Source organism: Bos indicus, chromosome 11, assembly GCF_029378745.1.
Source record: "Bos indicus isolate NIAB-ARS_2022 breed Sahiwal x Tharparkar chromosome 11, NIAB-ARS_B.indTharparkar_mat_pri_1.0, whole genome shotgun sequence".
Lineage (NCBI taxonomy): Eukaryota > Metazoa > Chordata > Mammalia > Artiodactyla > Bovidae > Bos > Bos indicus.
The window spans coordinates 22769473-22793062 of NC_091770.1; the positions used below are offsets into that span (position 1 = coordinate 22769473).

At 38.0% G+C, this 23590-nt stretch overlaps 1 protein-coding gene across 3 annotated transcripts in view; it reads right to left on the reverse strand.

Annotated features, from left to right (window-relative positions):
• SLC8A1 (solute carrier family 8 member A1) overlaps nucleotides 1–12790 on the reverse strand; it is a 449736-nt gene extending 436946 nt beyond the window's left edge. The window contains exon 1 of one of the 3 annotated variants that reach the window (XM_070798543.1): nucleotides 12639–12790. In XM_070798543.1, coding sequence (XP_070654644.1) covers nucleotides 12639–12668 — 30 coding nt within the window. In that variant the 5' untranslated portion in view covers nucleotides 12669–12790. The remainder of the gene's footprint in view (nucleotides 1–12638) is intronic. The other 2 variants (XM_070798546.1, XM_070798544.1) reach the window with 2 other exon arrangements.
• Between the last annotated feature and the right edge of the window lie 10800 nt (nucleotides 12791–23590).

A 23590-nucleotide genomic window follows, 5' to 3' on the forward strand; every position in this document is an offset into this window, starting at 1 on the left:
ACCACGCAGTCCTTAAAACGCCCACTCATGGGTTTGAAGGGTCCCACATGGTAGTAGAAAGCAAACTGTTTAGGGCCTCCATATCAAGGCTGGGAATTCCAGGTCACCGTGAGAGCATCACCCACAGGGGCAAAGCAGGAGATGGTGCGGTTTAATCGAACATCTGTCCCATTGACAGCCTCCAGCACACAAGGAGTGTAAATTTCCACAGCTGCCACTGGCCAAAGAGCTGTGAACTGTGTGCCAAGGAGAAAAAGCACAGCACGCGTAGGGCTCTTGCCATACATGAGGGAAACCCAGCCCTGGCCCCAGAGACCAGACCGGGCAGACCGAGCCCTCCAGCATCCTGCCAAGGCCTCTCCTGGTGGAGAGAGCGCCACTGCATTTTTCTGGAGAAAGGAGTCTGTCCCTCACCTGTGGGAACCTGAGCATCCATGCCTGTCTGGAAATTTTCTTTTCTTCATCTTTATATCCTGGATCTTTATTAATACATTATTTGAGAAAAAGGACTATGTCTTAGTCATCATTTTATATACAAAACACAGTATTTGAAAAGAAAAATGCTCAATAAATGCTTACTAAATGAATAACAATAATGGCTACCATTTATTGAGCAATTATTATGTGCTAGGAACCAAATATATTACATGCTTTATCTCATTGGTTCTTATAAGAAGAATGAAGTAATCATTTTAAAATTCTTTTTTTTTTTTAATGTTGCTAAGAAAGTAAATCTTACAAGCTCTCATCATAAGAAAAAAATTTCATAACTATGAGCAGTATATATCCCAAAGAGTAATTTTACATTCAATGTGAGGAAAAAGGCATCAGAAAATTGACTGCTCAGATGTGGTCGCTGTTAACATAATGATGTGTATTTTCTTCTACATATATTTAAATCTCATGCTATTGTCATCAATATTTAACTAAGTGGAATTGTAGGTTTTTTCTTGATCATTTAAGTTTTTTTTTAATTAATTTTATTTTATTTTTAAACCTTACATAATTGTATTAGTTTTGCCAAATATCAAAATGAATCCACCACAGATATACATGTGTTCCCCATCCTGAACCCTCCTCCCTCCCCATACCATCCCTCTGGGTCGTCCCAGTGCACCAGCCCCAAGCATCCAGCATCGTGCATTGAACCTGGACTGGCATCTCGTTTCATACATGACATTTCACATGTTTCAATGCCATTCTCCCAAATCTTCCCACCCTCTCCCTCTCCCACAGAGTCCATAAGCCTGTTCTATACATCAGTGTCTCTTTTGCTGTCTCGTATACAGGGTTATCGTTACCATCTTTCTAAATTCCATATATATGCGTTAGTATACTGTATTGGTGTTTTTCCTTCTGGCTTACTTCACTCTGTATAATAGGCTCCAGTTTCATCCACCTCATTAGAACTGATTCAAATGTATTCTTTTTAATGGCTGAGTAATACTCCATTGTGTATATGTACCACAGCTTTCTTATCCATTCATCTGCTGATGGACATCTAGGTTGCTTCCATGTCCTGGCTATTATAAACAGTGCTGCGATGAACATTGGGGTACACGTGTCTCTTTCCCTTCTGGTTTCCTCAGTGTGTATGCCCAGCAGTGGGATTGCTGGATCATAAGGCAGTTCTATTTCCTGTTTTTTAAGGAATCTCCACACTGTTCTCCATAGTGGCTGTACTAGTTTGCATTCCCACCAACAGTGTAAGAGGGTTCCCTTTTCTCCACACCCTCTCCAGCATTTATTATTTGTAGACTTTTGGATCGCAGCCATTCTGACTGGTGTGAAATGGTATCTCATAGTGGTTTTGATTTGCATTTCTCTGATAATGAGTGATGTTGAGCATCTTTTCATGTGTTTGTTAGCCATCTGTATGTCTTCTTTGGAGAAATGTCTATTTAGTTCTTTGGCCCATTTTTTGATTGGGTCATTTATTTTTCTGGAGTTGAGCTGTAGGAGTTGCTTGTATATTTTTGAGATTAGTTGTTTGTCGGTTGCTTCATTTGCTATTATTTTCTCCCATTCTGAAGGCTGTCTTTTCACCTTGCTAATAGTTTCCTTTGATGTGCAGAAGCTTTTAAGTTTAATTAGGTCCCATTTGTTTATTTTTGCTTTTATTTCCAATATTCTGGGAGGTGGGTCATAGAGGATCCTGCTGTGATGTATGTCAGAGAGTGTTTTGCCTATGTTCTCCTCTAGGAGTTTTATAGTTTCTGGTCTTACGTTGAGATCTTTAATCCATTTTGAGTTTATTTTTGTATATGGTGTTAGAAAGTGTTCTAGTTTCATTCTTTTACAAGTGGTTGACTTGTATCTCATTGGTTCTTATAAGAAGAATGAAGTAATCATTTTAAAATTCTTTTTTTTTGTATCCCTTTAGCACATGTGTGACTTGTTAGAATATGTGTACGCTTTTACATATCTTTCAATAATAAATACGTTACTTAGAGTAAATAAAGAATATTTAGGAGCTTCACTGGTGGCTCAGTGCTAACGAATCCACCTGTCAATGCAGGAGACATGGGTTCTACCCCTGACCCGGGAAGATCCCAGATGCTGGGGAGCAACTAAATGCATGCACCACAACTATTGAGCCTGTGCTTTAGAGTCCAGGAACTGCAACTACTGAGCCCACTTGTCTCAGCTCCTGAGACCACTTGCCCTAGAGCCCATGCTCTGCAAAAGAGTAGCCACTGCAATGAGAAGCCTGAACACTGCAACGAAGAGTAGCCCCTGCTCACCGCAACTAAAGACAGCCCATGCATCAACAAAGACTCAACACAGCCCCCCCCGACCCCAAGAATAATAATAATAAAAACATCCATTTATCCACTCAATTAGTCATCAGACTAAATTAATTCATTCAAAATGAATTATTTATTTTGTGTCAGAAAATGGCATTGGAGATATGAAATTAAGAGGTGTCACATTTCTGGTCACAGTCTTGGCTAGAACCTTTCTGGCCTGTGTTATTAACCCTTTCCTATAGTTCTTCTGAAAGTGCCTTGTGACAGCCCGTTTCTGTGATTCTTTGCCCCACAAGACCAAGTTCTTCAGCATTGGGTCTCCTGGTTTTTAATGTAGCTCCAGGAGCCCAACCGGTTTAGTATAACGACAGAGTCACACAATTTCACTGATGTAAAATGTTGTGTGCTAGGCCTCTTCAGTTGTATCTGACTCTGTGTGACCCTTTGGACCGGACCATAGCCTGCCAGGCTCCTCTGTCCATGGGATTCTCCAGGCAAAAGTACTGGAGTGGGTTGCCATGCCCTTCTCTAGGGGATCTTCCTGACTCAGGGATCGAACACGTGTCTCTTACAGCTCCCGCACTGACAACGGGGTTCTTTACCACTAGTGCCACTTGGGAAGCCCCTTAGGTGATTTGTATCTTTATCATCTCTGAAAACAACAAAAGCAATATTCAAAAGACTTTCTTATACTTTTAGAATAACTATGCATATATATGGATGAAGTTGTGAAAGTTGGAACTTGAACTGGCAATTCCATAAGCTAAGTATACAGGGCTTCCCGGTGGCTCAGCGATAAAGAATCTGCATACAATGCAGGAGACGCAGGAGATGAGGGTTTGGTCCTTGGGTCAGGAAGACCCCTTGGAGGAGGGCATGGCAACCCATTCCAGTATTCTTGCCTGGAGAACCCCCTGGAGTCTGATGGGCTACCATGGGGTCACAAAGAGTCAGACATGACTCAAGACACTGAGCGCGCACACACACAAGCTAGGCATTCTTCTACTATTTCACACAGAGGCTGTTCAATAGCTTGTCCTTTGTGTTAAAACTAGAGGCCTGGGTTCAATCAATTCTTTCAGGGTTAACTATTTCCAGGAGATGGTTCCATGATTGGATGACAGCTACTTTTCATCCTATGTATTAACTCTGGCCAATTAGCCATGGCTGCCTGCAATAATCTGAGTGAGAATGACTTTGAGACCAACCTAGGCTCAGTCAGTGACAATGACATGACTGATGTCTGCCATGGAGGCTGCGAGGTCAGGGTACACCTTATCTGGATTCTAAACCATCATTTAGCTTAACAACAAGGTCATACCCAGATTATCTACCTGCAAGATTTCTCAGAGCTAGTGGCATGTTAGCCTGTCTTCAACATCTGAGATGGTGATTCATTTAATACAATATTTCATAGGCACTGGTTTTAGATAACAAGACCTCTTATTGCACCAAAGATGCTGAAGAATAATTCCTTCTCTGATCACATTTTGGAAGATGTAGTTTGGAAGATCACAAGCTCAGTGAACTTTTGAAGAGCTGGTTCTCTAACTCTTCAGTGAATATTTATTAGATATCCCTTTGAAAAACATAAAATGATCCAGTAAATTGGGCACATTTTGTTTTAGTTTAACCCAAATGGATTATTGAGGGAGAAAAAGAGCTTTGGGACATATATTTTCTCTACTAGTTATTTATTTAGCCTGTGTTACCCTAAAGATCTTAAACTGTGGCTTTGGTAAACACATATTGAACAAAAACTAAGTATCTAAGTGTTACTTCAAATTTGTTTCTTTATAATGAAATTTTGGGTCTCTGATTTTTAGCATGCTGTGCTTTTGTTTTAGTTTTGCAAAGTTTTATATTGCTCAAGAAATTCTGTGCTTTAAGTTAACTAATTATTATGGCTGTTTGTTGGTAGCATTGTTGATTGGTGATAATTTAAGAATTGTAAGTTATTGTAAGTTAAAGATTTATGGGAACTACAGTAACCTCATTTTTTGTTGTTGTTGTTTAAATCACTCATCTTTTTATTTGTTTTCCCTATCCCCTACATGAATCACAATAGATATTTATCTTTTTAAGGCAAAACAGTATTCAAATTATTAGCAGCAAAATTAGCTCTGGGGAAACAGTATAATAAATGTTCTTGAATGTGTAATAGCATAGAGTGAGAGAAGGTGGGTTTGAACTCTAATCCTTTTCACATGCCTGATAAAAAGTAGAGGGGATTAAAGGTAATCTTTCATTCCATTTTCTTTGCAAAAAAATAAGCTACTAACTTCTGTACAAGTTTTATTACCACAGTTAAAATACATTTTAATTTTCATAAATGAATATACCACTATATAATATTGGTGAAAATTATATATTGAATTCCTGAAGGTCTGATGCTCATAAGCATTATCTAAAATGTAAGTTGAATGCTGAGTAGATCTCTTGTTCTTCATTTAAAATTTTGAATTGAAATTTAAATGTGATTTGATATGTATGTGAGATGGTACCTGGAATACAATACTAACTTTCATTTAAATAATTTTTATCTCACTTTATCATTTTTATACAAACAATTTATGCTGTATAACAGTGAAGACTGGGGGGAGGGGAAGGATATACTAGTTTTGACACATTTATTGAAAAAGTGGGTATTATGAAAGAGAAGATTATGGAAAGAGAATGGAATAGAGTCACAAAATAATCATTTAACCTCTGTTTCTCAAAAGTGTCTAGCCAACAATTTATAAATATTAGTTTATAAAGGACAATCAAACTATTTCTTATATAGTTGGTACTCAGAAACATTGTTTCAAATGATTAGATTCCTCATTAATCAGATAAAGTGGACAATAAGCCACATATCCTGGAATGCAAAGTCAAGTGGGCCTTAGGAAGCATCACTACGAACAAAGCTAGTGAAGGTGATGGAATTCCAGTTGAACGATTTCAAATCCTAAAGATGATGCTGTGAAAGTGCTATACTCTATATGCCAGCAAATTTGGAAAACACAGAGGTGGCCACAGGACTGGAAAAGGTCAGTTTTCATTCCAATCCCAAAGAAAGGCAATGCCAAACTACTGCAGAATTGCACTCATCTCACATGCTAGCAAAATAATAATCAAAATTCTCTAAGCCAGGCTTCAACAGAACATGAACCGTGAATATCCAGATGTTCAGGCTGGATTTAGAAAAGGCAGAGGAAGCAGAGATCAAATTGCCAACATCCGTTCAAAATGTTGTTGCTCTTGAAAAAGAAAGTTCCAGAAATGAATTTTATCATTTATCATCTACACCAAAGCCTTTATTGCCTACACCAAAGCCTTTGACTGTGTGGATCACAACAAACTGTGAAAAATTCTAAAAGAGATGGGAATATCAGACCACCTGACCTGCTTCCTGAGAAATCTGTATGCAGGTCAAGAAGCAACAGTTAGAACTGGACACGCAACAGCAGCCTGGTTCCAAATCGGGAAAGGAGTACGTCAAGGCTATATATTATCACCCTGCTTACTTAACTTATATGTAGAGTATATCATGTGAAATGCCAGGCTGGATGAAGCACAAGCTGGAATCAAGATTGCTGGGAGAAATATCAATAACCTCAGATATGCAGATGACACCATGCTTTTGGCAGAAAGTGAAGAACTAAAGAGCCTCTTTATTAAAGTGAAAGAGGAGAATGAAAATGTTGGCTTAAAATTCAACATGCAAAAAACTAAGATCATGGCATCCAGCCCCATCACTTCATGGCAAATAGATGGGGAAACAATGGAAACAGTGACAGACTTTGTTTTCTTCAGCTCCAAAATCACTGCAGATGGTGACTGCAGCCATGAAATTAAAAGACTCTTGCTCCTTGGAAGAAAAGCTATGACCAACCTAGACAGCATATTAAAAAGCAGAGACATTACTTTGCCAACAAAGATCCATCTAGTCAAAGCCATGGTTTTTCCAGTAGCCATGTATGGATGTGAGAGTTGGACTAAAAAGAAAGCTGAGCGCAGAAGAATTGATACTTTTGAATTGTGGTGTTGGAGAAGACTCTTGAGAGTCCCTTGGACTGCAAGGAAATCAAACCAGTCAATCTAAAGGAAATCAGTCCTGAATATCCATTGGAAGGACTGATGTTGAACCTGAAGCTCCAATACTGTGGCCACCTGATGTGGAAAAGACCCTGATGCTGGGAAAGATTGAAGGCAGGAGGAGAAGGGGATGACAGAGGATGTGATGGTTGGATGGCATCACTGACTTGATGGACATGAGTTTGAGTAAGCTCTGGGAGTTGGTGATGGACTGAGAAGCCTGGTGTCCAGTAGTCCATAGGGTCGTAGAGTAGGACACGACTGAGTGATTGAACTGAATCTAAGAAGAATAATGTGGCTTGCTCTCACTTCTTGTCAGATTCTATATTGTATATTTTTTGTACATTAATTTTTTTAAGCATTAATATATTTATTTCTATCTTTTAAAGGCCAAGAAACAGTTGTGGGACTGCAAAATACAGAGGCTAAAAATAGGCTTCAAATTCTTCCTTTTCTGTTTACTTGCTGTGTGACCTTGGGCATGTGACTTCACTTCACTCTTCTTTAGCAAAATGACTGCCAATCTTGCAGGGTAATTTTTAGAATTTATAAATTAATATATATGACTTCCTTGGAAGTGTTTTGGAAAACAGTAGAGTTCAACACACCTCAAGACAGTTATTAGGTCTTGCCCAGAATGACAATAAGAAGCATAGTTGGGATTTTATTGATTTGTCTGAATCTTGAACTCAGGCTTTTAACCAAAAAAAAAAAAAAGAATTTTTATTTCATAATATTTTCTATATGGGTACAGCATCAATAAAGTTAAGATTTAGAAATAGTTTGTTAAAATTCTATTTCTTTAAATGAAATTCAACAATAGCTTGTAATTGATAATTGCATAATAACAGCATAATAGTATATATGTCATTTTATATATGATTGCATCTTATCTCTGAAAGGGCAAACTGTTGAAGAGACTTTATTATAATAACATATTATTAATTGGAATATAATGCATTGCTCTGAATAGGGTAAATATTCAATGGATTCATCCATCTCTATGTAAAACAGAATTTGTTTAGAAAACAATTAAGGAAGGAAACGTCTTGTTAACTGGTATCCTTCTCATCTATTACAATGACTTCATTTTTTTTATGACTTTATTTTTGATATAGTTTTTGTATGTCTTTCATATTTGTGAGTGAATATACATCTATATTTATTTTTGACATCTTAAATGATAGTTTCCAGACTCACCATGATATTATTTGGAGTAAGAGGGAAAGTCAATGTTTGTGATTAACTGACACGACTGAGTGACTGAACTGAACTGAACTGAATCAGTATCTCCCAAATGAACAGTATGAGTGGTGGGTTAACTTTAGAAACTGAATTGAAAGGAATTCAAGAATTCATATACTCTAAAATGTGATCATTCTTCTGTCTAGTATTTCTAATGACAGGGAAATTAGTCTCGTAAGAAAAATACATCTGATTTTAATATTGATTACAAAGATGGTACCACCATTTACAGGCAATTAAGCTAAACTCTTTTTCTGCTCTTTGCTACTTAACTCCTTTGATATGGTTATTGCTATCCACAATTTGCAGAGAGGGAAATAGAGGCTTACAAAGATGATGTTACCTGTCCAAAGTCACTTAGTCATTAATACATTGAAGGCAGACCTAAAACCTAGGCTGTCAGACTGAAGTTATCCTCAGCAGTCATCATTCTAATCACTGCTTCCACTCCCTTTCTCAAATAGTCCGCTATAACCTGAGCTGAAATCTAAAAGTGTTATTTATCCTCTATCTACATTCAACCCAGAATCATTTTTGCAGGGCTCAGGGAGCCCAGTCTTCACTTCTTACTGACAAGTGCAAGGAGTCTTGTGTGGCCCTACACAGCCTCTTAGTATTGTGGCTAGTCTTAGTTTCTTATTCATATTTATTAATACATGATAATTAATATATCCTCTGCATAAAATCATTCACCCTCTCTCCAAAGTTCTTGACACTTAGAAATGCAAAAAAGGCAATGATTTTCCTAATCCGTAGAAAACTGTTGCTATCCAAAATTAATATGCACTTTCAGATGGCTGTTTGATAATTAGCTAAAACAATATGAAATTTCACTTGGCAGCTGTAGTTAAGATCCATAATGTCACATATACACACATATATTTTTACTTTTCAATAATTGTGGCCAGCATTCAGGCCAGGGGGTATGAGTGATACGAACTAGATCTATATCTAGTGAAAGCTTTTTAAATATGTTGGAACCTTTCAATAGGTACTTTCTGTCAGAAAATATTACTACAATCAAAATTCCAAGAAATCACCTTTCTGGGAAACAGCATGTTTTTTATCTTCAGCTGTTCTATTAACTCCCCTCAACCAAATAAACTGGACTGATGACCACTTTTTTTATTGCAAAAAGAAACTGGTTCTCAGTGCTGGTTGCACATTAGAATTTCCTGGGGTGGATTAAAAGAAGAAGCTGCCTTTGCCTGAACTCCCATAAGAATATTTAGTCCATCAAGGGTACAGTGGACATCTCCTCCTCCACTCCCCGCCCAGTGATTTTCAGGAGTCGAGGACCACGGCCCATTTCATGGCAAGGTGTCGATGGAATGGAAAAGGCCATTTTCTCCTCAGCAGACTAAGTGCCATGGTAACTCGTCCCCTTTAATTTCTTTGTTGTAGTTCAGTTGCTAAGTAGTGTCCGACTCTTTGCGACCCCGTGAACTACAGCACGCCAGGCTCCTCTGTCCTTCACTGTCTCCTGGAGTTTGCTCAAGCTCATGTCCATTGAGTCAGTGTTGCCTTCCAACCATCTCGTCCTTGGTCGTCCCCTTCTCCTCCTGCGCTCAATCTTTCCCAGCATCAGGGTCTTTTCCTGTGAGTCGGCTCTTCACATCAGGTGGCCAAAACATTGGAACTTCAGCATCAGTCCTTCCAATGAATATTCAGGGTTGATTTCCTTTAAGATTGACTGGTTTGATCTCCTTACTGTCCAAGGGACTCTCAAGAGTCTTCTCCAACACCACAGTTCAAAAGCAGCCATGAAATTAAAAGGTTCTTGCTCCTTGGAAGAAAACGCTATGAAAAACCAAGACAGTGTATTAAACAGCAAAGACATCACTTTGCTGACAAAGGTCCATATAGTCAAAGCTATGGTTTTTCCAGTAGTCATGTATGAATGTGATAGTTGGACCATAAAGAAGGCTGAGTGCAAAAAAACTGATACTTTTGAATTGATGCTTTTTATATCTTAAAGATACTTTAATAATTATCTGCCATGGAATGTCCAGTTTTAATCATTAGAGAAATTTTTATTTTATTTAAGTTCCCAATAGATTCTCTTTTCCTTAGAGTAATCATTTTCATTTCCTTGAAACTTAATGGGTTTTCCTCTGGGTCACCATTTTCCATGCCTCTGGAAAAGCAAATCTCTACTCTTACTTTCATACAAATTCTCCCCAAACATTTTAAGGGATATTGTTCACATCAAAGCCCCTAAAAACATCTGTTTCTCCTGCTCTTTTGGTAGCAGCCAGGCTCAGGAGCTATCTGGTCTGGCCCTTCACAGACAGACACCTCAAATCTGTGCTCTATGCTTTCAGGACAAAATTCAACTTTTCTATCATTCTTGGCCTCTGTGAATTTGCTTCTACCTCAGCTAACTACAGCATAGAGCATTCAAGTCATATTTTTTTCACGTAAGACCGTCAATACTTCCAATTCTCTTCTCAAAATATGAGCTCAAGATTTTCTAACATGTACAGTCATCACCAAATACTTAAGAAGTCATAAGTCAAAAGGGCAAGTAGTTTATGGTCAAAATTTTTTTTCATAGATGACATACTATATATATAAAACAGCAGTAAGTAATTCTTTATTACTTCATAAATTTGTTTACTAAAGAAAAAACAGGAACAGACATTTCTCACGAGGGGTACACACTTGAAATGCACTTGGCAATAAGCAAATGAGAAACAGTGGATGTCATATATGCATTGCATCCGATTACAAACACTAGTGACATCATTTAGATTAACCTTTTATATATTGAAAATTGCCAAAACTCTTGCTGTGCTATTTCTTTCAGAAAGCCGGCTGGTATGTAGTGTTTAATTATTTTAACTCCATCCTTTTGAAGGCCTGTTCCACTTTAGCTGAAGTTATGACAGTTTAGTTAGCTCTGTTAGTTTAAAAAGAGAAGGCATAGTTTATTCTCTCTCCTTCTCTCTCTCGCCTGCAGATATAGAATATTAGTATTTTTAGATAAAGTAAAATAGCTTATTTTAGAGATGTAGAAAGGTTAGTTTGAATGTGTTGTTAATATAACATGCTGTCAGTTTAAATAGACTAGACATCTAAATTTGATGAAAATTTAGAATGATAATTATTTTAGTAATGATAATGTATTCTTATTGAAATAAAACCTTGTTTTTTCTTTCCCTGGCACATTTTTTGGTCTTAGAGAACATCCACAACTTGAAAAAACCCACCACACAATTTAAGTCGCTTTGCCTATATCCTTTTCCCAGATATGTAATTTATCCAAAGACCATCTCCTTGGTCAGTATTACAAGCTGTTTTTATTATTTTCTTAACATTTGTTTATTAATCATTTTCCGTATCATATATGTCATCAGAGAAGGAAGAATCACACTCAATTTTTCTTTTTCTTTTCCTTCTCATGTTCTATCTTAAGATTAAAAACATACTTAAATGAAGAGTTGGTTCAAATCTTCCGTGAAACATAGACACAATATTCTCAATGAGGGAAAATTTGAATTTAAATTCCTTTATCTTGTGTAAAAATGCTTTTAATTCAGTCTTGAAAACACACAGACATTTTATAGTTATGAGCTGCAAATCCCCCCCCCCCCACTTTTGTGTTTTGCAGAAGTTCATAGATTTTGCTGACAATTTTAAAAGAAATGCTTAATGATCTAATGATTACCATTTGGTAATTAGCTGGAGTAGCATTTCAACATGCATCTGATAAGCTTTGGCTCGGTTAACCAGCATCCTGGAAACTAAAGTCATAGTGATTCTGACACTGTTCTTGTCTTCATATTCTTGCTTTTACTTGGGACCCCAAGACATCTAGCTTTTGTGATTCTGCCACAATATACCATCCCCTGAACATCACTGATGGCAAAATTATCATCACATAGCTTTCCCCTCAAGCTCCTTAGTTTTCAGTCATTATCAACAAAGAGAGAAACGTTGAAGGTACTGAGAAGTCTAGTGCTTACAGCTGGTTGCAGCAATTTCAACTTGCGCAAGACCCCATGTTTGTGAAAACAAACCAAGAATCTCTGAACGGGATGTAATCAACCTCCCATCTACTGAGAAACACTGCAAAAATGACTTCAGCTGCCAAAAATAATAATGTCGTTTACAAGCAGCTCTTCCTAGGTCTAAGGAAGAACTAGCCACACATGTGAGTTTACGCTGGATTCCGACGAGCAAGCAAAGAAGAGGGCAAAGCTTACCTCCCTCCCATAAAATACACAGTATCGGAACCCACGGGAAGCTGGGGCCCGTTTCCAAGGTGCTGGCAATATTGAGGGAGATTCGTATCCACAGAAATCTAAACAGTAAGTGACCCCAGAGAAAAGAATTCTATTTGGGAGCAGTTCTTTGTGGCCACTTTCCCTCTGTAACCAAGCTGCCCTGTCTTGTGAAGGCAGAGCTGTTAAATACCTCTTAGTCACCAGCCCCAAACCAAATCTTTCTTTTTTTCAAAATATTATTTGGCAGCTTCCTTTAAGGGACCTCAAGAGCTTGGGAGGGAATATTCACAAATGACCCTTTAGAAACGTTTCATCACAAAAGCCCTGCACCTACCTCTGGTTGAGCTGGCCGATCAGTCTGCATGGGCTGGATGTGAAAAAAGACCCGGGGTGATGGCTTCTCCAAATTTACCAGAAAGAAAGAACCTGGGATGCTTGTCGTTTAAGTGTCTCTAAACATGGTTTGCATAGCTGGATCTCTGCTTATCTGTGCCTTTCGGCTTTCGCTTCCATACATGGATCTGTTCCCAACAGTAACTCCAAGCTGTCGAAAAGAAGCTATCTGGCAGCTCTCCGCTTCATCCAACACATGGATGATAAAAATACACATATAGAGATCCTTCCAGCCAGGCGCATTTCCCACCCTGCCATCCTGCCACTATGCCTTTTCACAAACACACGTTCAGATTGGCATTTTTACTCTCTACATTTTTACTCTCTAGATGGTTAGAGAACAACCAATTTTTAACCTGATTCCCACATAGTGTTTTCAGGATGTGGGTTTCCTGAGCTTTGTGAAAAGAGAGATGTGATTACAGTTCCTTACCAGGATTTTCATCCTTAAAGATTTCAGTGATAAGATACAGGTATGAGACCCAAAAAGCGTTAGGAAATGAATGGATGTCTGAACAATGGATTACATTGTTCAGGGATGAATAAATACATAAGGTATTTCTTTAACCAGGGATAGTTGTTAATACTCTGGATAGTTCGTCTTAAAGAAACAGTCCCCAGCCTTTCTGGCACCAGGGACCAGTTTCATGGAAGACAATTTTTTCATGGTCTGGGGTTGGGGGGTGGGTGGGGATGGTGGGGAGGAATGATTTCAGTATGATTCATGTGCATTACATTTATCGTGCACTTTATTTATTATTATTATTACATCAGCTCCAGCTCAGATCATCAGGCATTAGATCCTAGAGGATAAGGACCCTTGTCTTTAAGGATAAGGTAGCAGCAGCAGGTCAAAGTAATCAAAATCTCTAATAAGAGGAGGAAAGGCCAAGTTCTTACTGGAATTGCTTCTCACTAGGATAATTGAGGCAGTTCCAAAGAAGCGACCATCGGTTTGAGATTCAGGAAACATTTTTTTCTTTAATGTTAAAGAATATAAACCTGAATAGAATACTAATTACTACATTTGTTAACTTCAGTGGTACTCTAAATGATACATAGCTGTGACTTACATTTTAAGTGGCGGGGCTCGGGGGCAAGGGGAACAAATCCTGCTCTGTGTGGTAGAGAGGTGATGCATACTCCCTTAGGATGCCCAGTTCTTTTGAAATCTAGCTTTTCAGGTGTTTAAGCTTATCTGCCTCTCTCTTTTCTCAATTTGTTGTTACTTATGTAATAAGAGGACAAAATATGGAAAGAGAGAGAAAGAGACCTTTCAAATAACATTTTCCCACCGGTTAACTTTTTCAAAATCACGTTAAAACTCCTTAGAGTCTCTCGTTAGAAAAAAGAAATTTGAGACACACAGGCATAATTCATTTTAGTATATTGAAATGAGTTTGCTTAAAATATTCCAGAGGAAAAAGGGAGAGGCAGACAAAACATGACTAACAAAATGATCATATTTGCAGATAGCCTATAGGTACACCTATCAACCTGTGACTGGAGTTCATTATTATCTTCTCTATCTCATGTAGGTTTTAATATTTCTATAGAAGAAAAATAGAGAAGGATACCTAACTGATATATTTATGGCAAGTTAGAGCACTCCTAAGTTTTAGTAATCTCTGTGTAATAACACTAAGGTCAGAACAATGAGAGGCAAAGTTGTTTTTTGTTCAAAATATTCTGAAATTCCAACCTCTCTCGCCCTCCCTACCAGCAATTACGTATATATAAATAAATATATGCATATAAATATTACATATATAAATTTAATATAGTTATAAAGTTTTTCTTTATATGTTTATATAATAAATTATATAGATCTTCATAATAAATTACCTAGTATTTATATAATAATATATAGTCTATAGAATAATACCTAATGAAAATTAAGATTGATATTTAACAAGCTGACCAATGATGGGCATGGTACAAGATGACTTTTCCCAGGAGTTATTCATCACCCTCCCTTCCCTTGCCTTTTCCTACTGTAGAAATTCAAAAGCAAAGCTCTTTTCTCATCCATTGCTGCTAGGGATGACCATGTAACACTGTTTTGGCCAAACAGGGGTAAACAGGAGTCCCTTGGTGAGACTTCAGAAAAGGGTTTTTTTTTTTAATTCACTATTTGCAGGGCAGAAGTAGGGACACAGACACAGAGAACAGACTTGTGCACACAGGAGGGAGAGAGTGGCGTGAATTGAGAGTGTAATGTAGAAATATATACATCACCATATTTAAAATAGATAACCTGTGGGAATTTGCTATAAGACACAGGAAGCTCAAATGGGGGCTCTGTGACAATCTAGAGGAGTGGGATTGGGTGAGTGGTGGGACGGAGTTTCAAGAAGGAAGGGGACATACGTATGCCTATGGCTGACTCATGTTGATGTGTAGTAGAGACCAACATTATATTGTGCCCTCCAATTAAAAAATAAAAAGGGACAGGATCAGCTTTTACCCATCTTGTCCTTTTGCTACTTCCACCTCGTTCCTTCTGAGAGAGCAAATTCAAGGCCTGAAATTGCAGCTGCCATTTGGTGACCAGGAGGGGACAAGCAGAGGGACAAAGGCCTGGAAAGCAAGGAAAGTGAACCAGACAGACAAAAGAATGTCAGTTCTTGCCAGCAATCCTGAGTCGCTGTAGCAATCTCAAGCTGTCCGCCTCTTATCAGTGGAGAAAAATAAAACCGTAATGAATACAAGATGGGTTCTAGATGATCAACTCAGGATTCAAATGAAAAGACAATGCTTTGGTCCTAGCTCTGTTACTTACTAGCTATGTAACATTGGTCATATCACAAAGTTCTGATTCTTCCTCTGTTAGTTAGTCAAGAAAACTCTTGACCTTCTCACCCTAGAATTATCCTATGAGTTAATGTGTTTGGCATTGTTTAGTTAATATGCAGAGCAGTTACTACATTAGGACCCACAATGACTATGTATACCAGGGCCTGGGAGACTGCTCTGTTCAAAGAACTCACAGACCCTTTGATAGGCTTAACTTAAGACCTCTCGGAATTTTTAGCAACATCCAAGGTATGAGAAGCTTGTGTATTCCAAAATGCGTTTGCCCGTTTTGGGTTGGCCAAACTGAGTTGGCATGTTCTTGATGAAGCTTGCTGTGGAAGTGGGCCAACTTCCTGCTTAGCTTGGGTAATCAGTACTCTTGGCCGGGGAGATTTTCCTCAACTCTGGAAGATGCCTTGGGGTATGTGTATAAGGAAAAATTCTCTTGTTAAGGAGGTTCGAGTCCTATTATACTTTCAGGGAAAGAGGTTAAACTGGTCTTCATGACACTTGCAAATGAGGAAGTCAGGATTTAATGTATTGACATCAAAAAATTTGTCTAACTCCACAGAGAAGTGCATCTGGGCATGCTCTTTCACTATGGGATAGTTTGCACAGGCTGTTCCTTTCAATGGAAAGTTCTGTACCTTCCCCCAAAAGTAGGCACATTCATGCATATGCTTTACCTTTTCTGCCTGATGAAGGTATCCTCAGGCTTTTAAGATTCAGCTCAGTGTCTCTTCCTTTCTCAAGTCTTTCCAGACCTCACCACCAGATATTACAAGGCACATATGGCATACTCTGGTCTCTTCTGACCTCTCCACCCTTGGCCATTAGACTGTAAGCTCCTGGAAGACAGGGGCACCGTATTATTTGTTCTTTTATTTCCAACATTCAATGCAGTGTCTCTTCTACAGTAACTTGACAAGTTTGCTGAATAATTACATGGATTAATACATGAGTGAAAAATGGACAGATGATAATTAACTCTCAACTAGTATTATTAGCCTGGCAGCCCTCCCTGCTGTTTAAGGTATAAGAATCTCAAATAGGGACTTCACTCTTAGTCCAATGGTTAAGACTCCACGCTCCCAATGCAGGGGGTTAGGGTTCAACCCTTGGTCAGGGAACTAGATCCCACATGGCACAATGAAGACCCTGCATAGCCAAAAAAAAAAAAAAGAGAATCTCAAATACCCCACTGACCATCTGGATAGTGTCTGCCAACTCAAAGGAGACAGAAAAACAGAGTGTCAAAAAATATCAACATCATTTTGGTTTATCTGGACAAATTATCTAATGTTTTCAGTTCCCTAAAGCAGCGGGCCACAATGTTAACACAGATCATTTAGACTGGATGTCTGACACAAATTAGTAGTATTAAAGAGGGAGATAAGGATTGTAATGTTTAAAAAGAGCAGAGATATTCAATTTTTGGTGGTTAAAATATTTTCTTCTTTTGTCTAAGGACATAAAGGAAATCTTTTATGAAAGTCTTGTTAAGGCATATAGCAAGTTTTAAAAAGTTTCAAGGCAAATTATTAGCAAACTCAGTCTATCTTTCAAGATGAGGAATAAGTTAAAGCAATTGAACACAGTTCTTACTTATCCTTGAAGAACCACTTCAAACATCGTTTCTTCTAAATAGATTTTCTTGACTTGTTCCCAGCATCACCACTGACACAGTGATTAAATTTTTTCTCAGCATAATGTCCAGACTTCTCTTATATTATTGAGATATAATTCACATGCCAGACTATTCACTGAGCCACTGTACAATCCAATGGTGTTTACTATAATACATTTGCAGATATGTGCAACTATCACCGCAATCAATTTTAAAACATTTTCATCTCATTCCTGTCCTTCCATTCTCCTCAGCTCTAAGGAACCAGTAATCAACTTTCTGTCTCAATGGATCTCTCTATTCGGGACTTTAATGCATTGTCTTTTGTGTCTGGCTTCCTTCATTTAGCATGTTTTCAAAGTTCATCCATTTGTAGCATGAATTAGTACTTTATTTCTCTTTTTGACTGAGTAATATTTCATTGTGTAGATATACGCTATATTGTTTATCCATTCATCTATTAATGAACATCTCACTGTTTTACACCTGTTGGCTATTATGAATGATCCTGCTATAAATATTTGTGTAAAACTTTTTATATCAACATGTTGTAATTTCTCTTGGATGTATACTTGGGAATGGAATTGTTGGGTTATATGGTAATTCTCTTCCAAGGTGGTGCTAGTGGTAAAGAACCCACCTGCCAATGCAGGAGATGTAAGGAATGCAGGTTCAATCCCTGGATCAGGAAGATCCCCTGGAGGAGTGCATGGCAACCCACCACAGTATTCTCGCCTGGCAAATCCCATGGACAGAGGACCCTGGCAGGTTATGGTTCATAGGGTAGCAAAAAGTTGGACACAACTGAAGCAACTTAGCACGCACACATGCATGGTAATTCTATGTTTCATCATTTGAGGAACTGCCAGATAATTTTCTAAAGCAGTTGTGGCATTTTATATTCTCACTAGCTGTGTATGAGCGTTCAATATCTCCATACAATTGTTATATTTTTTGTTCTCTAACTTTCTCATTCAAGCTATGCTAGTGTTTGCAGAATGGTATCTCACTGTGGTTTTGATTTGCATTCACTGATGACTAATGATGTTTAACAGTTTTTTCCTGTACTTGCTGGTTATTTGCATATCTTCCTTGAAGACACACCTATTCAGATTTTTTGCCCACTTCTTTATTGGGTGGTCTTTTTATCATTCAGTTGTAAATGTCTATTATATATTCCAGGTACAAATTTATCAGCTACATAATTTGAAAATATTTTCTTGCATTTTGTGGTGTTTTGTTTGTTTTACTTTCTTGTAAAAGTAAGTAAAAGGGGCACTCTAGGGGGTGTTGAAATATTGATGAAGACCATTTTATTTTTTCTTTTGTTGCTCATGCTTTTGCCAAATCTGAAGGCATGAAGTTTTCTGCCTATGCTTTCATCTAAGAGTTTTATAGCTTTAGCTCTTATGTTTAGGTAATTAATCCATTTTGAATTAACTTTTCTGTATGAAATGGACTTCATTCTTTTGTAAATTGATACCCATTTGTCCCAGCACCATTTGTTGAGCATACTATTTTTTTTCTCATTGAATAGTCTTAGTAATCCTGTTGGTTGTCAGTTGACCTTAGATGTATTTATTTAGATTTGTATTTAAATTTATTTCTGGAGTCTCAACTTTTTCCTATTGATCTATATGTATGTCTGTCTTTGTTCCAATAAGACACTGTTTTCATTACATTATTTTGTAGTAAGTTTTGAAATTAGGAATGAGTTCTCCTACTTTTTTCTTCTTTTTTTCATAATTATTTTGACTATTATGGGTTTCTTTACCATCTGAGCCACCAGGGAAGCCCTATTATGGGTTTCTTTCAATTCAATATGAATTTCAGAATCAGACTGTCTGTTTTTATAATATAGTCAACTGAATTTCTAATAGGAATTGTGTTAAATCTGTAGGTCAGCTTTGAGAGTACTGCCATCTTAACAGTATTCAATCTTCTGATCCATAAACATGGGTGATTTTCATTTATTTAGATCTTTGTTAAATTTTTAAGAATATTTTTTAGTTTTCAGAGTATGTTTTACACTTTTTGGATAAATTTATTTCTAAATATTTTATTCTTCTGCTGCTATTGTGAAAGGAATTGTCTTCTTACTTTCATTTTCAAACTGAAAATGAAGCCACCTGGACATTTGTTTTCTTTACAGGTAGGTTTTTTTTGAAAACTAATCTGATCTCTACACTTGCTATAACTTTACTCAGATTATCTATTTTTAAAAATTAGTTTAGTTTCTTAAATGAGTCTTTTGAAGAATTAGTCATTTCGTCTAAGTTATCAATTCATTGGCATACAATAGTTTATAATAGTCCTTTCAATCATTTTTATACCTGTAAGATCAGTAATAATGTCCCCTCTTAATGTCTTGAGTCTCTTTTCTTCTTGGTCAAGCTAGCTAAATGTTTGCCAATTTATCTTTATAATTATTACATCTCTCTGATGAATTGGCTCCTTCTCATTATAAATGGAAGTGTTGTAGCATGTTTGCCTCAGATTTCTGGCTTAAGTTTTGGGTGGATGATGGCACTATTTAAAGCCAAATTCTTAACTTGCCATTCCCCGTTCAGCATTTTTCAATACTTACCCAGGCCTTTCAGGATAAAATATAAATTTCTTAGGTTTTGAAAATGTTCTGAGAGTTACTTGTTCACATCTTAATTACTTCTCTGGTCAGTCACCATCAAAGTTTCTCTCATTTCATTATAAATGACTTGGTGTACATGTGCATCCTGGCCAGTTGCAAAAACTTGGTTTTCTTCACCTGCTATTTTCCTGCATGTCTTTTGCCTACACTATCATTCATTCTCTTCTTTATTTAGCTAACTCCTTGAATTTCAAAGCTCAGATCAACTGTTCTCTTCTCTGGGGAGAAGATTCTTCCTCTATTGTTTAGGTTTTTGAGGCATATTAGGCCTACTTTGTACAACCCTGACATTCCACTCAATAACTGTAGGGTAATTATTATTTTGTTGGTTAGCTTTTCAGTTAGGCTTTAAGTTTTATATAGTCAGACAATAGATTTCATTTTTACTTGCATCATTAAAACATCATACAATAGGTGTTCAATACAATGTATAACTGAATAAGGGACTAAACGGACAGATGAATAAATTATTCTCAATTCAAAGAATAAAAAAATATTTCATGGAATAATTGCCTGGCTTTGAATTATATTCCTCACTCTTTTTAAAAATTGTATTTATTTGTGTTTGGCTGTGCTGGGTCTTTGTGGCTGTGCTGGGTCTTTTTTCCTGAACGGGCTTTTCTTTAGTTGTGGCAAGTGGGGGCTACCCTCTAGTTGAGGTACGAGAGCTTCCCATCGCAGTGGCTTCTCTTCTTGTGGAACACGGGCTCAAGGGTGTGTGGGCTTCAGTAGTTGTAATGCATGGGCTCAATAATTGTGGATCCCAGGCTCTAGAGAACAGGCTCAATGTGGTGCATGGGCTTAGTTGCTCCACGGCATGTGGCATTTTCCCAGACCAAGGATCGAACACGTGGATTTTTTACTACTGAGCCACAAGGGAAACCCTATACTCCTCACTCTGAAGCAGGGATAGGACGGAGACAAGCATAAATCACGTACCAGGTACATGTGTCCTGAGGCCCTGAGTGAATAATGGTGAGAAGGCGGGGGTTTCAGGCAGACAAAGTGTTGGAGTAATAGCTGAGACGCAACATGGTATAGAATATGTTTGGCTAGTTGTGAGGGGTCCACTTTGGCTGATTCTTGGGGTGATTGTAGGGGATAGTGGGACCCAAAACCCCTCAAGTGCCAAACTTATCAGCATTTTGATTTTGAATGGGTTAAATGGAGGAGTTATGGCATTGTTGAAATTGCTGAGACTGGAGCTAACATATACACACTATATTTAAAACAGCTAGCCAACAAGGACCCATTGTATAGCACAGGGAACTATATTCAACTGTCAGTGATAAGCAATATGAGAAAAGAATTTGAAAAAGAAAGAGTATTGCGTATGGATAGGCTTCCCAGGTGGCACAAGTGGTAAAGAACTCACCTGCCAATGCAGGTAGAGATAAGAGGCGTGGGTTTGATCCCTGGGTCAGGAAGATACCCTGGAGGAGGGCATCGCCACCCACTCTGTTATTCTTGCCTGGAGACTCTCATGGTCAGAGGAGACTAGAGGGCTAGAGTCTATGGGGTCACAAAGAGTCAGATGTGACTGAAGCAACTTAGAACATGCATAACTGAATCACTTTACAGTACACCTGAAGCTAACCCAATACTGTAAATCAGAATGAAGTGCTGGGGCTTCAGCTGGTTTGAAAATTGATCTGCTATGCTAATATGATTTCTGGCTTTTTAAATTCTGCCCAGAGCATTGGAAAGCAGAATCATTGTACTTAACATAATAGATTGCATCTAAGAGGTCTCTTACCCACTCCAGTGTTCTTGCCTGGAGAATCCCAGGGACGGTGGAGCCTGGTGGGCTGCCGTCTATGGGGTCGCACAGAGTCGGACACAACTGAAGCGACTTAGCAGCAGCAGCAAGAGGTCTCTTAAATAATTCTATAATATAATAATTCTGGCCCTATACAACAGGCATATTAAATTTACTTGCTGTATTTATTGTTAAAATATTTGATTATTTGTGTTATACATCCTTGTATTTCAGATTACATGATTTGGTGATTTGAAGCTGTTATTGGAAACTTGACTCTAACTGAGCTGGCAGTATCCAAGAGGATGATCTTGGGTAAATCCATTTCATTTTTGCTCTCTTTGCAGGGTCTGATTTTCCTATTCTGTGCCATTTGAAAATGACAGGCCCTCTTGCTTTCACTTCTTTCCAAACTCATGTCCCATGATTTATAAGAAACATTTTGTTATTATCTGCCAGGTTATTGTTCAAGGTTCTACTTGTTGTTGTAGGTCAGTTGCTAAGTCGTGTCCAACTCTTTGTGACCCCATGAACTGCAGCACGCCAACCTTCCCTGTCCCTTCACAATCTTCCAGAGTTTGTTCAAACTCATGTCCATTGAGTCAGTGATGTCATCCAACCATCTCGTCCTCTGCCACCTCCTCCTCTTACCTCATTATTTCCCAGCATCAGGGTCTTTTCCAATGAGTTGGTACTTCCCGACAGGTAGCCAAAATATTAGAGCTTCAGCAACAGCTTTTCCAACAGATATTCAGGGTTGATTTCCTTTAGGATTGACTGGTTTAATCTCCTTGCTGTCAAGGTCTGTCTAGAGTCTTCTCCAGCACCACAGTTCGAAAGCATCAATTCTTTGGCACTTAGCCTTCTTTATGGTCCAACTCTCACTCCCATCATGACTACTGGAAAAACCACAGCTTTGACTATATAGACCTTTTTTGGCAAAGTGATGTCTCTTCTTTTTAATACACTGTCTAGGTTTGTTATAGCTATTCTCCCAAGGAGTAAGCATCTCTTAATTTCGTGGCTGCAGTCCCTGTCCCCATTGATTTTGGAGCCCAAGAAAATGAAATCTATCAGTTTCTACTTTTTCCTCATCTATTTTCCATGAAGTTATAGGATCAAATGCCATGATCTTAGTTTTTTAAATGTTCAGTTTTAAGCCAGCTTTTTCACTCTCTTCTTTCATTTTCAGCAAGAAGTTTTTTAGTTCCTCACTTTCTGCCATTAAAGTGGTATCATCTGCATATCTAAGATTGTTGATATTTCTCCCAGCAATCTTGATTCCAGCTTGTGAATCATCCAGCTCATCATTTTGTATGATGTACTCTGCATATAAGTTAAATAAACAGCGTGACAATATACAGTTTTGACGTACTCCTTTTCCAATTTTGAACCAGTCTGTTGTTCCATGTCCAGTTCTAACTGTTGCTTCTTGTCCTGCATACAGGTTTCTCAGGAGGCTTGTAAGGTGGTCTGGTTTTCCCATCTTTTTAAGAATATTCCACAGTTGTGATCAACACAGTCAGAGGCTTTCAAGTAGTCAATGAAGCACAAGCAGATGGTTTTTTGGAATTCCTTTGCTTTTTCTATGATCTAACGGATGTTGGCAATTTGATCTCTGATTCCTCTGCCTTTTCTAAATCCAGCTTATACATCTGGAAATTCTCAGTTCACATATTGCTGAAGCTTAGCTTGAAGGATTTTGAGCACAATTTTACTAGCATGTGAAATAAGTGCAATTGTACTTTAATTTGAACATTCTTTGGCATTGCCTTTCTTAGGGATTGGAATGAAAACTGACCTTTTTCAGTCCTGTGGCCACTGCTGAGTTTTCCAAATGTGCTGGCATATTGAATCCAGCCCTTTAACAGCATATTTTAGGATTTGAAATAGCTCAGTTGGAATTCCATCTCCTCCTCTAAGCTTTGTTTGAAGTAGTGCCTCCCTCGGCCCACTTGACTTCACACTGCAAGATGTCTGGCTCTAGGTAAGTGCCCATACCATCGTGGTTATCTGGGTCATTAAGAGACTTTTTGTACAGTTCTGTGTGTTCTTGCCACCTTT